At 45.8% G+C, this 13,126-nt stretch overlaps 1 protein-coding gene across 1 annotated transcript in view; it reads left to right on the top strand.

Annotated features, from left to right (window-relative positions):
* LOC144096403 (nose resistant to fluoxetine protein 6-like) overlaps window positions 1–13,126 on the top strand; it is a 93,310-nt gene that overhangs the window by 59,277 nt on the left and 20,907 nt on the right. The window contains exons 9-11 of the mRNA XM_077629392.1: window positions 443–608; window positions 3,631–3,710; window positions 7,490–7,609. Of these exons, the coding sequence (XP_077485518.1) occupies window positions 443–608; window positions 3,631–3,710; window positions 7,490–7,609 (366 nt within the window). The remainder of the gene's footprint in view (window positions 1–442; window positions 609–3,630; window positions 3,711–7,489; window positions 7,610–13,126) is intronic.

A 13,126-nucleotide genomic window follows, 5' to 3' on the forward strand; every position in this document is an offset into this window, starting at 1 on the left:
ACAGTAATCATTACAGCTACCACCGCTCATCTAGCTCGTACGATACGGCAGAGGGTCTCGTTGTTATTAAATGTTTAGCACTTGGCACTAATCTGACGCATGTTCGAACCACGAAATTTCTGGTTAGGGGTTACCGTCAGAACAGAGGGTGGAAGTGCGTGTGCTCGCTCTTGCTTCGTAGTTTCAGCATTTCGGACCGCGCTCTCCAGCTCACTGCACGTGTGAGGACAAGGCGGGACCGGTGCGGCATATTTTACGACCTCTAATCGGCATCCTGCAGTTTCCCTCTTTCCCTCGTGGATGCAGCTCCATATAACGGCTGAGCATTTAGAAGGCCTTTGGGAGATTCCAAGGAGACAGCCAGCATTTTCTTACCGGCCTCCGCGAGAAGTGGTGCTGTGACCCTTGGTGATCATCCAACGGGGGGGGGTGGCATTCGCAGGATGGTTCCGCCACTCCTTCTCTCGCTAGGCTTGCTGTTCCTGATGCCTGTGCTTGGAGACGGGCCTTTCTGGAACGACATCATGGGCACCGAGATACGCCTCTGCGAGAAGTCCTGGTGGTCAAACCTGCTGCTCATTAACAACTTCTGGGAGTCCAAGCAGATGGTCAGTACGCAGCGCTGGCTCGGCAGTTCGCTAAACAGACTTGTATCCAATGGGCATCTCGGGGGCTCCGCCTTCCTCCCCCCCCCCCCCCCCCCCGTCTCCCCGTCTACCACTGAAATCAAGCTCACCTCGTTCCTTCAGTTCTCTTGCCAGGGCTCTTGTTGGCATTCAACGCCCAGCTCCCCCTCCAAATGCAATTAATTGCTTTGAACCCCTCTGGAAAAAAAAATACTGGCTACGTGCCCGGCGCGATCTTTACGATCAGGTGAGCGAAGTAAGAATAGCGCACAAGCAGGACACAAAAACACGCACACACAGCCCTTTTTGTAATATATTCGTTTGCGTGCTAGTGTTGATTCGCTCTCATGACACAGTATTCGGCCAAAGTATGCACATTGCTGACGAGCAGGATTGATCCACCAGAATAACAACTGCAGTGTTGCCGGTGCGAACCGTTGGGATAGAAGAGGCGCTCCTGAGTGTTATTTGTCGCATCCTGCATATTTGTTTGCCCTGTTTTGCAATGATGTAAAAGGGAAGAGGGTTTAAAGTGGGATTATCTTGCGTGATAGTACTGAGTTTTGATTTACCCTGATTGCTACAGATTAATCTTCACCTAACAATTTCATGGTCGTTTAACGTGAAAATGAGTTACTTGTTCTTCAGAGAGTTTCTCTTTCCTTTTCCTGACTGTCGCGATATTTGCGATGTTCATCACAGCAGCAACAGCTATAATTCAACATAGTGCTAACGCACAAGTTAGACGTACACAAAAAGAATTCAGACAGGAAAAACAGGACAATTCTTTTTGTGGTCGTCTACCTTGTGCGCTAGTCACTATGTCGAATTATAGCAACCGACTAGCTCCATTAAGAGCCTTGGCAGCAACAGCTGACCAGTAGCGTTAAACCAAGGAACAATAAAAACGCTTAATTTTCGAGCCTTTGGTTGGAGAGTTTTCGAGCTACAGTTTCGCCGAAAGATTATTTAGTTGAAGATTTAAACGGTTGACATACGGCACGCAGTTATTTTATTGCGTCACTTGCGTGCTTCTGTGCTTCTTTGCTCGTATAATTTCTGGTGTAACGTGAAGGATTTTGACTGATCTTCATTGTCTGATATTTCGTCGCACTCTCCACATATATTAATTCATTTCACGTCATTTATTGTTTAAACTGTCCAAGATGGAACAGCGCGTGGCTTTTGTATCTATCTCTAACTGCCAGCGCCCCCGAATGAACATATGAGGCCAAAAAGAAAAAGATACGGCGCCTGGAATTGGTGCGTTACGGCTGAGAGTAATGAAACGATTTCGATTCCAGCCGCTGTGCGTTGTACTACTGGAGACAAAAGTTTCGGGGACGCGAGTTCCAGGGAAAACGTTTATTGTAGCTCCACCTGGCTACCCAGTCGCCTGATATTCTATGAAGGCATTAAAGGCCTAAATTCTCCTTCCTCTCTTCATAATATCAGGCGACTGGGTAGCAAGGTGGAGCTGCAATAAATGTTTTTTATAGAACTCGCGTCAAGGAAACTTTTGTCCCCAGTAGTACGTTCATGAGGTTAACTATGCGACGTATTCTTAAGGTTTATTTTCACTCTACAAACACCGATGGAAACAAAGTACGAATCCATTTATTCTGTTCTGCAAACTTATATGTGGAGGAAACTGATAATATAAAAAATTGGCTGTGGTTTAGCTCTGGTTAACCCTAGTTTAATTGCGAAAGCTTCGTTTCCTCGGCACGTCGTCTACGCAGCGTCTCATTCCGACGCTCTCGAGTACTCAAACCGGTCTCTTCCGCAGTTGAAGAGTCACTCCGAGACGTGGCACGACTTCTAGCCGCATCTTCGTTACGACACTTCTGGAGTCGTTCGGCGCGTTGTCTCTTTCGCGTTCTCCATAACGACTACAATACACTGAGGCGAAGCGCGTATATATTTATACACCCCGCGAGGTCGCGACACCTCCTCTCCCTCTACCCCCCGGTGCACATCTGGTGGAGAGAGTGGCGACGGCGGCGCCACCTATTGGAGCGCGTCTGCGGCGTTGCTAGGCAACGGCGGTTCAAGGTCATTCGTGGGCCACGGCATACGGCTGAAGTGCGCGACGAGCCAAAATGGCTCGCTGGCTGGCGTAGTAAAGCTTTCGCTTTAAAACAGGGTCCACTCCGACGCCTCACAGCATGCTATCACGATTGACCTGCGCGATTACCGAGCTCGAAGACCAAAGATCGTTTTGTTCCTGTGCCGGTGTGTTGCTCGCACCGTGTGTGTGCCACTCGCTACGTGGGCACCGACGCCCTCCATTGCTGGATAGCGCAGCTAAGCGAAGAAGGGCGGGGGTGTTGCGGGAAGGTTGCGCGAGGAAGCTTGACTCCCAGAGGACGGTTATCCGGTGAACCGCCCAAATCCCTGAAGCAGCTGAGACGTATTTGCGGTTGAATTCGTCCGGCTAGTATTTCACTTTCAAAAGGAGTATACAAGTCAAACCATCGATGACCGATCGACGTTTTCGCTTTGTAAATCTCTCTCGACTGCTGAGATGTCTGTTCTGACTTTGTTTTGCAACCCGATTTTTCTCTTCGTGATTCGTGGTATGTTTGCTACCAGTTCATACATAGCATCAAGAACGAAAAGTTGACGCAAGCCAGTCGTAGGCTGGATATTTGGTATGGAGAATTGTAATTGCTCGTTTAATTGTTTACTGCACCAAAACATGGAAGTTAAGGGCTCACAATCATTTGCCACCTTTAATCTTAGTGAGATGGTGACTGGGCATTTGTTTACGTCTTCTTGCCTGCTAAGCCTGGTAAGGAGGCGACTCCTCGGGATACAGTGGCGTTTTCAAATAAACAATCTAAGATGTAGCGCTTTTCAGAGTACCGCTCGTTGTGGCTTTGCAGGTATGCGCCGCATTTCTGGGGCCGTACAATTGCAATGGCGGTGCGTCATGCCGCACTTGAGCTACATTCACACAGTATCAGCCTCTTCGCCCTAACTTTTTTTTTCTGCTCTGCAGTGCCTCGTCGCCACGTGGTACCTCGCCTGCAATTTCCAGTTCTTCGTCCTTTCCGTTTTCATCCTCATTCCGCTATACAAGTGAGTATAACGGCGCTGTCTCTCTTGCAGACAACGCTGAGTGTTTTTTCAAGACTTTGAAACTTGCTTCTCGGTATGGTGTCGCATTGTAGCTAAGAAGTTCGATAATTAGGCTTGAAACCTAACATAATCTTAATTGCATTAGCAGACAACGCATCCGAAGCAATGTCGTTAGAAAAAGACTGCTTGAGACATTAAGGCATCTGGCACTGTACTGATTTGATGGGAAAACAAAGTTTCAAGAAGTTTTCGCACATATTTTAAGGTTTTACTGCTACGCAGGCACGCAACTACCTCTTCCCATTCTGAAAACTTGTCGCGTGGGCACGTAGTATTTGACAGTAGGAACCCTGGTTTACTGCGTAGAGGTGGAATTTCTTTTCATGTACTTGACAGTGAATTATATAACGAGGCGGAGATAAATAAACAAGGAAGAACGACTGAAAAGAAGCCAAGCACTACGTAGCTAAACCTTGTAAGTTTTTTAGTTATACTTAATTTCGTATTCTTATTTTTACATTATTTATGTGCGCTTCCTTTCAGTAGTATTCCCTTGGTGAGCTGCCATTCCTAGTTCTGTTACTTTGCGCAAGCGTGCCTGATTTGAGTGTCAGTTAAAATCATATGCCAGGCATATAAAGCAGATATTTATTTATTATATATTTTATTTATTTACAAATACTCCTAGCTTCTTTGAAGAGGTTGTGGCAGTTTTGGCGGGACACAGATATACACTATAAAAATTCATGATCACGAGAATCACATACAAAAAGCAAATTGACTCAAATGAAAAAATGCATTCAGCTGTGTCGACAGTCTTTATAGACCTTAGTTCAAGATTGTTCAAGTTTCTGCTTGAAATACAAGCCTAGAAATGTCGGCTAAGAATATGGTAACAGATGAGGAATCAACAAGGTCTTGGGGCAAACCATGTCATTCAAGTACTGCGTATATAAAAAATATAAAACGAAATGTGTTCATGCGGAACCTGTATTTTTGAAGGTTATTACGTTTGTGCCTGGCGGTTTTTGATAATGATAAAGATAGATACTTGTGACTATCGATTTGCGATAGGCTGTTTTAGAGCTGGTAAGAAAAGATTTAAGCCTATGACCTTAGCCACCTTTGTAATTATGGGTAAACCTGCCGTAGCCAGGAGTTCTGAAGGTGAAATGTAACGAACGTATTTGTTGTAAATAAATCTGGTTGCTTTGCGCTTAATGCTTTCTAATTGAGTTATGCTTATGTTTATATATGGGGAGCAAGATTTTAGGCCAAACTCGAGCACCGGTCGCACTTATGAGCAATATGCAAAGAGTTTTATATCTAGATTTGCGACTGTTAACATCCGTTTCAAGGCATAAAAGGCGTAGAGGGCTTTGCTAGCCACATATGCGACATGTTTCTCCCATTTTAGGTGCTCAGTAATTAATAAACCAATATATATAATTTCATTTACTTTCTTTGCCTTGGAGTTCAGGAGGTCGTAGGGAAAAAATAGGGCTCCTTTTTTATAGTTATAACTATGAAGGCTGTTTTGGTTACGTTAATGACCATTTGCTGCGCACCAAGAGCGCACCACGAAACACTGATCCTGCGCAGAAACTCTTAGAAGTTCGTATCCAGTTTGCGCAAAAAAATTGCAGTAATTCATACCAAGCTCACAAAGAAATTCAAGCGAATTATTAGCACGAAAATCGTACCAAAAGGGTAGTATCCTGGCAGTATTTTTATGCGACGCAGACTATTGCGAGAATGAAGAGTTGCACATTAGCTCATCAGCACTATCAGTCAAAGAGGCAAGTTCATGGTGCGCCGTGGATCATCGTTTTTAAAAAGGCGTTGCCAGAACCATCGAGAGACAAGTGACTATATAACGCTGTAGACAGCTGTGTAGAAGTAATTCGCGAATGACCGCTAAATATAAAAGAGGTGCGTACCTACGCGATTAACCCCATGCAGGACACCAAGTCCTCAGCGCATGAATCTGGCATGCAGAACTGCATCTAGACTCGTGTATACTTCCTCTAACATCATTTTTACAGCGTCTTTTAGCACAAACGCGTATGACTACTCGTATAGTCAAGGGCATGAGCGAGTAACAATAGCCAAGCAGAAGTTCATCTTTTTCAGCGAGATGGTTTAGTTTCGGGTAATTCAGACGCGCATGCAGCGTAGGACAACGTAAAACGGTTACTGTTTGTTGCTGAGTTCTGCCTCACAGCCTCTTGTAAATTTGGAAGTTTTTCGTGCAGAAAGCCACTCGATGATTAAGCGAGTGGCTACACTTGTGTAGCTTCACTTGTGTGGCTTCACAGAGATGAGAGTAATGTCTGATCAAAGATGGCGGGAAGGAATATTTATAAGTTGTCCTGCCTCAGGTAATATCGGGTGTAGATTGCAATACCCAATGACTGCAAGGAGATAGTAATGCAAGACGACTTAATTTCACTTGTGCTAAGGGAAGGAAACTCATAAATTACTGATTTAATTATTTATTTAGTTATTTTAAAATAAATTGCTATGCATGAGCATGATAATTAACACCTATTTATTTATGCACAGAGCCCGCCAATATTATATATATATAGGATGTGCGAGCGGTGTGCTCCGAAAAATAGAAAATATCTGTGAACGTAGTTGCTGGTGCTTCAGAGGCGTGCGCTGCAGAGAGGGTGCTGCTGTGTTGCTTGGCGCGCAACAGCGGATGTGCAGAGAACCAAGCTACAAGGTCGTAGCGGTGTACCCCGAAAGAAACAGCTGTTGTCAAATTTTTTTTTTTTACTGCTTTGCGTACTGATTGCACCGGTACAACGCATTTCGCCTTGCCACCGCATTTGCTGCCGTAGTTAGAGCGACACTAAGGACAATTTGAACGTGGCCTTTGCCAACATATTACCGCGTTCTAATGAAAAAAAAGGCTACGTTCACTGACAATTAAGGTTTTACGCGGTGTAAAAAAATCGAAAAATAAAATACAAGTATCGCCACCATCGGCAGTGTTTGCAGGCAAACTGAGGTGATATCAATACGAATTTATGGGCTCCGATGCTTGAAGGTATGCTACACGGCCACCCGCTTTATAACGCTGATCACGCAGTCTGTTTCGCTCTTGACGTCACGAATTTTGACCGAGCAGTGGGAAAATTATCAAATGCAATTTTCTCGGCAATAATAGCGTATTTTGAAGCCGAAAAGACATTAACATGGCCAGAAAAAGCAATAGCATCATTGTTATTGAAAGCGAAAATTGGATGGGATTGTCCGCAGTGTCCCTTTAACATGGGTCGATGTATTAAGTGAACAAGTGGTGTTGCATAACTTCTTCAAGGAGAAATTTCCTCATTTTCACAAGCCAGAGAGAGCACACAACGAATAGACCATGATATATAAAGCGGCAAAGATACCTATAGACCTGCGAAGAGTGTGCTTGCTTGCGATTGTTTTAGAACAGTGCAAGGAACAGTGAAGATTAGCTGTACCTAAAGATGATAAAGTAAGTTATCTTACACTTAACGTAATGAGGTTACTTCGGTACAACATGCCAATATCGCATGGCATAGTGTCTGGGCGACCACCAAAAATCTGCATAGCAGTGAACCGCTCCTCAGAGTCAATAAGCTTCATGAAATCTGTTTTTTATAGGAAAAAATAATTTTAAAGTTTGTATATTTGCTCAAAAGGCATACAGATCACTAGACTTTCCACGTTGCGTCATTAACGTCAGTGGTGACGCTGCGATTGTTTCTTCCCTTCTTTTCTCCCTCTATCACCAACAGTTGGCCAGTCGTGGGGCTGGGCGCCACCTTTATGCTGCTGCTTGCCGGGAGTGTGGTATCCGGAGTGATCACATTCCTAGCCGAGCTGCCGCCAGGGCTCATCTTTTACCCGGACCTCGAGTACGTGTGCCTCGGGCGCTTCTTTTGCACGCGTCTTGGGTAGCCGCTTTATTGTGACATGCTACCGGCTTGACCCTCAATGGCTTGCGGGTAAACAGCGCCTTTCTACTTGAAAAGCGCCCGGCAGGGTATGCATGAAGCCTCTCGGAAGCCTGTCAGAGGCGAGTATGTGTGCAATTTGGTAGCTGGCAGATGTATAAAAGTTCTCACTTTTGAGTGACAACAGGGGTCAGTAATATTTTAGACTGCACACAGTAGGCAATTGGTTAATTTTGGAGGATGTGTCTCATTGGTTTCAACGATTTGTACCATGCAACTGACTCTATCCGCTTATTTGACGGGCGACAGTATCCATACGGCCTTCCGCCGAGAGCATGGTTTGGCGTGTATGTCATCGTGAGGGTCGCATTCGTTGTACCAGAGGCATTGTGCGCCTAAGCATAGCGACAGAAAGAAGAGTTGCCTGATGGGCAAGTGCGTGTAGTCTACCTGTGTACAAGGGCAAAAACAACGCATTGGACGGAGAGAAGCGTACAACCGCGCAACTAAGGAGTGATTTTCTGTCCGTGCATACGCCGAGGCATGTATATAGGTGGACCGGCGCTTGTACGCTGCGTACAACATGAAAGGGAAAGAAGCATGCACTAAATGAAACCAAGATCCTCACAATCGCATCTAATCTGTCATTGTGGTAGCAGACTACTCAGACAGAGGGAGGATTTCTGTTTTCGCTTGTCACCGCTTGTCACCGCTCCAGTCGACCCCCCAAGGCCTGTCTATCAGGTTGTCTTGTTTCCATGTCTCGAAAGCACATGCGCGCTGGAAAAACTAGGCGCGTAACCGCAGCAAGATGACCTGTCATGACAGCTTCATGCACGACGTTCTAGCACGGCCGTTCTCGTAACCAGTCACTCAGACACTTCCTGTCGTCCCGACATATCGTCTTTGGTGCATGACAATAGTAAGCTGTTAGGAAGAATTCTTATGTTTTTGTTCGTTTGTTTTTTCGGGGAATGCGTCGCTTGCTCATCGGACTTTAGCGAAGCCTGGACAATGTAGAGGTTCATTATAGCGCAATGGGGCAGTGATGCTTTGCCGTGTTCACCTTGCGAGGGGCACCAGCTGCGCCTGCGCAGTGGCCTGAACGCGCCTGCACTTGGCCCCTCGAGACAGCGGAGAGAGGTAGGGCATCGTGAAGCTCCGAAGTTTCCCTGCAGCGGCTAACATGACGTCAACGCCGACTCTACTGGCAACCTTTTTAAGAATGTGGCTGGTCCAATGCATGGGAGGATTAACTGCAGTTTTCTTCTCTTTGTTCACTTGGTCAATAGTATTCCGGCTGGGATTTTCGCGTTTTTTTTTTTAGCATGGCTGACCACAGCCACAAGAAAGCATTTTGGAACGTTTCACTTCATTTGGTTCTCTGCCATCGGTCGCTGCTTCCGGGGCGTAGGCCTTGCGAGAAGACGTCACGCTGGTCGTGTCGAGCCCATTTATTTTGTATTTCAACTCTTTTTTTCTTTTTGGCTGCTGGTCCCCACCTGATCTGTTTTTGTAGATTTCTTTAATACGGATGCGAGTTGACGTGTGCACTTATCGAGCCCGTATCGGCGCGTTCTTTGCATGCCGACAGCGCAAGCGTTTTCATGCTGCAAGCTTCGATGCAGCATCAGGCCTCATTCGCGTCCTTTGCCCAAGGCTCTCCATGTATTTTCATCTTGCTTTGCACTACTGCTGCTCCACTCGGGAGGCGTTGAGGCCAATCCCGGGCCCGTGGTGGAGGACGTACTCGTACTGCTGAAGGAATGTCATAAGGAGACGCAGCGGCTCCAGGATAAACCAAGGAAGAGGTAATGCGCATAGGAACGCGAGGGACGCTAGGAACCCTTACTCTAAAGCTAATATTCTGCATATAAAGAACAATGCCGATGCAGTCAACGAATCCGCACAGGGAATGAAGCGAAGGACTTGTAGAAGCCGTCGGAGACATCAATAATTGCATGCGAAGATATAATATCTTAATCAAAGGTCTCCCCGAAGAAGGGCGTGAAGACTACACTGAGTCAGAATTCATTTTCGCCCACCTCAGAATACAGCCCGGAAGCACTGAACGCGCGCACCGCGACAGTCAGTGCCATGGCGGGTTTTATCGGCAAGTAACTGTAAAGTTTTTGAACTTCAAGTCAAAAGCGGAAGCTTTGTGTAATGTCTAGAAACTGAAAGACTTGCAGGAACCTAAGGTGCGGCTGGAGGAGCATTTCTAACCTAAAATACAGTCAGCCAGGAAAAAGTTGCCAGAATATACGCCAAGCAGAACAAAAAAGAAAATGAGTGCTTCAGAGTTCGTTTTAACAACCTACGTCTGCACGGAGAGAATTTCCAGTACTATTTCACTGCATGTAGCGTAGTTCAGATCACACCAAGTATAATTTTTCGTCCACTGAGAGACAAACACGGTCAGGCGCAAGCAATTCGTACAATAAAGCCCATATTTCTATTCTCCGGGCGAATTTTCACAGCCTTCTGTCTGAAGTTCATGTATTACAAGCATTTATGCACACTTGTTCAGCCGACATAATTTGGGGCACTGAAAGCTCGCTTTCAGATGAAGTTTCGAACAGCGAAAATATTCCGCAAAGACAGAACTGGCTCCCGTGGGGGCAGAGTAATTATTGCAATTATATATTACTTTCAGGCTACTTCAATATCGCTTTATTCACCCCTAGAAATAATCAGAATATCCAGCCGTGTTGGAATTCGGACAGTTATTATTGATGTGTGCTATCGCCACCCGATTCTCCAAAAGAATTAATTGATTTCTTAAATGAGGCACTGGAGCAGATTTCGCTCAGGTTCCCGAAAGCTGTGCTTATTCTGGACGAGGATTTCAATTATTTCGCTGTAAACAGGTCAACGACATCATCTTTCACCTACTAACAGAATCAGTCCGAGATTTTCATTTCCATCGTCTTTTACAACATAATTTATCACAGTTGGTCCGCGAGCCTACGCGTGGCAATCATATCTTGGACCTAGCGCTTACTAGCCATCCTGATTTCGCTTCTGTCGGTGTGTTGGAGGAAATATGTGACCATAAGCTCATACACTGTCCATTTTTGCTGTCTCCCCTCAATGACACCAAAATAAAAAAAGAACATATCTTCAAGTACGCACGCGCAGACAGAAGCAGAATGAACCAATTACTAGCCACGTTCTCAACTGATTTTCTAACATATTTTTCCCATTCCACAACTGACCAGAACTGGAGTTTATTCCGTGATGAACTCAAAGAAACTGAGGATGCATGCAATACTAAATTAATAATTAAAACTAGCATAATAGATCCGTGGTCTACTCATGGAGGGATGGGATTTTAATAATAGCAAACGCACTTACAGAAAGGCTACACTAACTAATGCCCCTGTGGACTGGAAAAATATAATAAACTTTCTGCTTCACCTTCAGCTAAAATCGAACATGCAAAACGCAAGTATTTTAGCGTCACTCTTCCTGATATCCTAAAAACCAACCCAAAGAAGTTTTGGCGTATTGTCAACCCGATAAGTAATTATGCGTCTCCTACACTAACTAGGGACGGTGCTACACGAATACGATTAGACGAGTGCGCCGAGCTTTTCAACGAGATTTTTAATGATGCATTCACGGATGAAACTGCCCTTGACTCATTTCTGGCAGTTCCCTCACTAGTTACATGTCACCATTTCACTCTTGTCACAGTTACAGAAAACGGCGTGGCTCGAGCAAGCGACAGATTGCAACCTCAGCACAAGCCCTGGTCGATATTGGCGGAAAACTTCTAAATTTTACGTGTAATCACTCATCTATTTTTCTGGAATTATTTTATTTCAGCAATTACTGACGCCGCAGTCATTTCAGATGACTCGAGAACTGCGCATATAATATCTTTGTATATATCAGGCAACACTACAAATCTCAGAAATTACAGGATATATCTCTGACCTCCATTCCCTGCAAATTACTCGAACACATCTTGTTTACCCACGTCATGAACCACCTGAATTGGAATAACTTACTCTTTCATAATCAGCATGTATTGCCCTGCTTGGCCCTTAAGATGTTTTGCAATAAATAAATAAATATCCATGACGCACTGACGGACCAGCGCCTAAACCGTCAAATCACGGGTCACTATGGTGTGTCTGACACGCCTGACGAGTTTTATCGGCGCTAATTTCTTTGTAGGCAAAGAAATCTCGAGATGGTTGAGCGACGAAGTGGCGCAGAATGGTCCGTGTGACCAGCGCCTCCTGTCGGGTCTCTTAATGCCTACATGATCATCTGCCTTTCAATGGGAGCAGCGCGGATGTCTCGGTAGCCGGTCATCTGCGATGTGACGAGCACCGGTGGCCACCCGACTTGCGTCACTCAGGGTACGCACCGCATGGCGCTTATGCCGATGGATGAATAAGGCTGAACCCTTTAAATTGGGCGGTAGTTCAAGCCACCCAGCCATGACTTGTGAAATTTTACTCTTGTTGTGGTTTTAGCCACCAAGCAGTTAACCTTCGCTTGGTTACTTCTACCCACTTAAAATCTACTTTCCCTTCACTGTCCTTAAACCCCAATGCCTTGGGTAAATCAGCCCCGCTGCTTTCCACTGTAGGGTGAAGGCCTTTACAGAAAAGTATCAAGTGCTCAGCCGTTTCCTCATCCTCTGCGCACGCAACGCACAACGTGTTCCCGAAATCTCCCGTGCGATGTTCCTAGGGTGCCTCGATGGGCCAGCGAGAGGGCATCCAGGCACCCTACTATGTTCCCGAAATAGACGCCACGCTGCGGCGGCGCCGCGAACTAGTCTAAGAAGGATCGGCAGCTTTCGGAAGCATATGTTTGCTTCTTTGCGAGTGCTTCGTCGGCGCATGCAGACGTTGTTGCCTTAGTTTTTCTACAAAAACGCTGCCGGTTTTCACGACAACCGCCACACGCTGCGGCCGCGCCACGATCCCGTCTACAGAGAACTAGCGTGACAGATTCGCACTGCGTGATGCTGGTTCTGCGTAGCAAGCACTTTCGGATGTCGCACCCGGAACGTCATGGCAAAAAGAAAGCTCGGCAGCACTGCTGGGCACCTTTTTGTTCCTCGCTGAGATGAAAAAGTCAGGAGGCATCATTCCGTTGCTTGAACACTGTTAGCAGCTCGAAGAAAAGGCAGCTTTGGATGCAGGAAGTGCGGATTGGCAACCCAGTCACAGCGTCGATAGTCATGTGCTCGCCGCATTTTCAGGGGTACAACTTCTTTCTTCCAATTAAGGACTCAGTGTCATTATAGCTTTTTTTTTGTTTTAACGGCATGACTAGGGTGATAATCGTGGCTGGTCGTTATAACTGCTGCCGTGATGCAACCGTAATACCTGCGCAATTGTACCTCGTCGTAACCCAAGCTGCAATTAAAGCGCTGGCATTTTATTTTTTCTCTCGGCGTTTCGTATCTTCGTATTGGTGTATGTTCATTCTGCCCCGAAATAAAACCCCAAA

The sequence above is a fragment of the Amblyomma americanum genome, chromosome 1 (assembly GCF_052857255.1).
Source record: "Amblyomma americanum isolate KBUSLIRL-KWMA chromosome 1, ASM5285725v1, whole genome shotgun sequence".
Taxonomy (NCBI): Eukaryota; Metazoa; Arthropoda; class Arachnida; order Ixodida; family Ixodidae; genus Amblyomma; species Amblyomma americanum.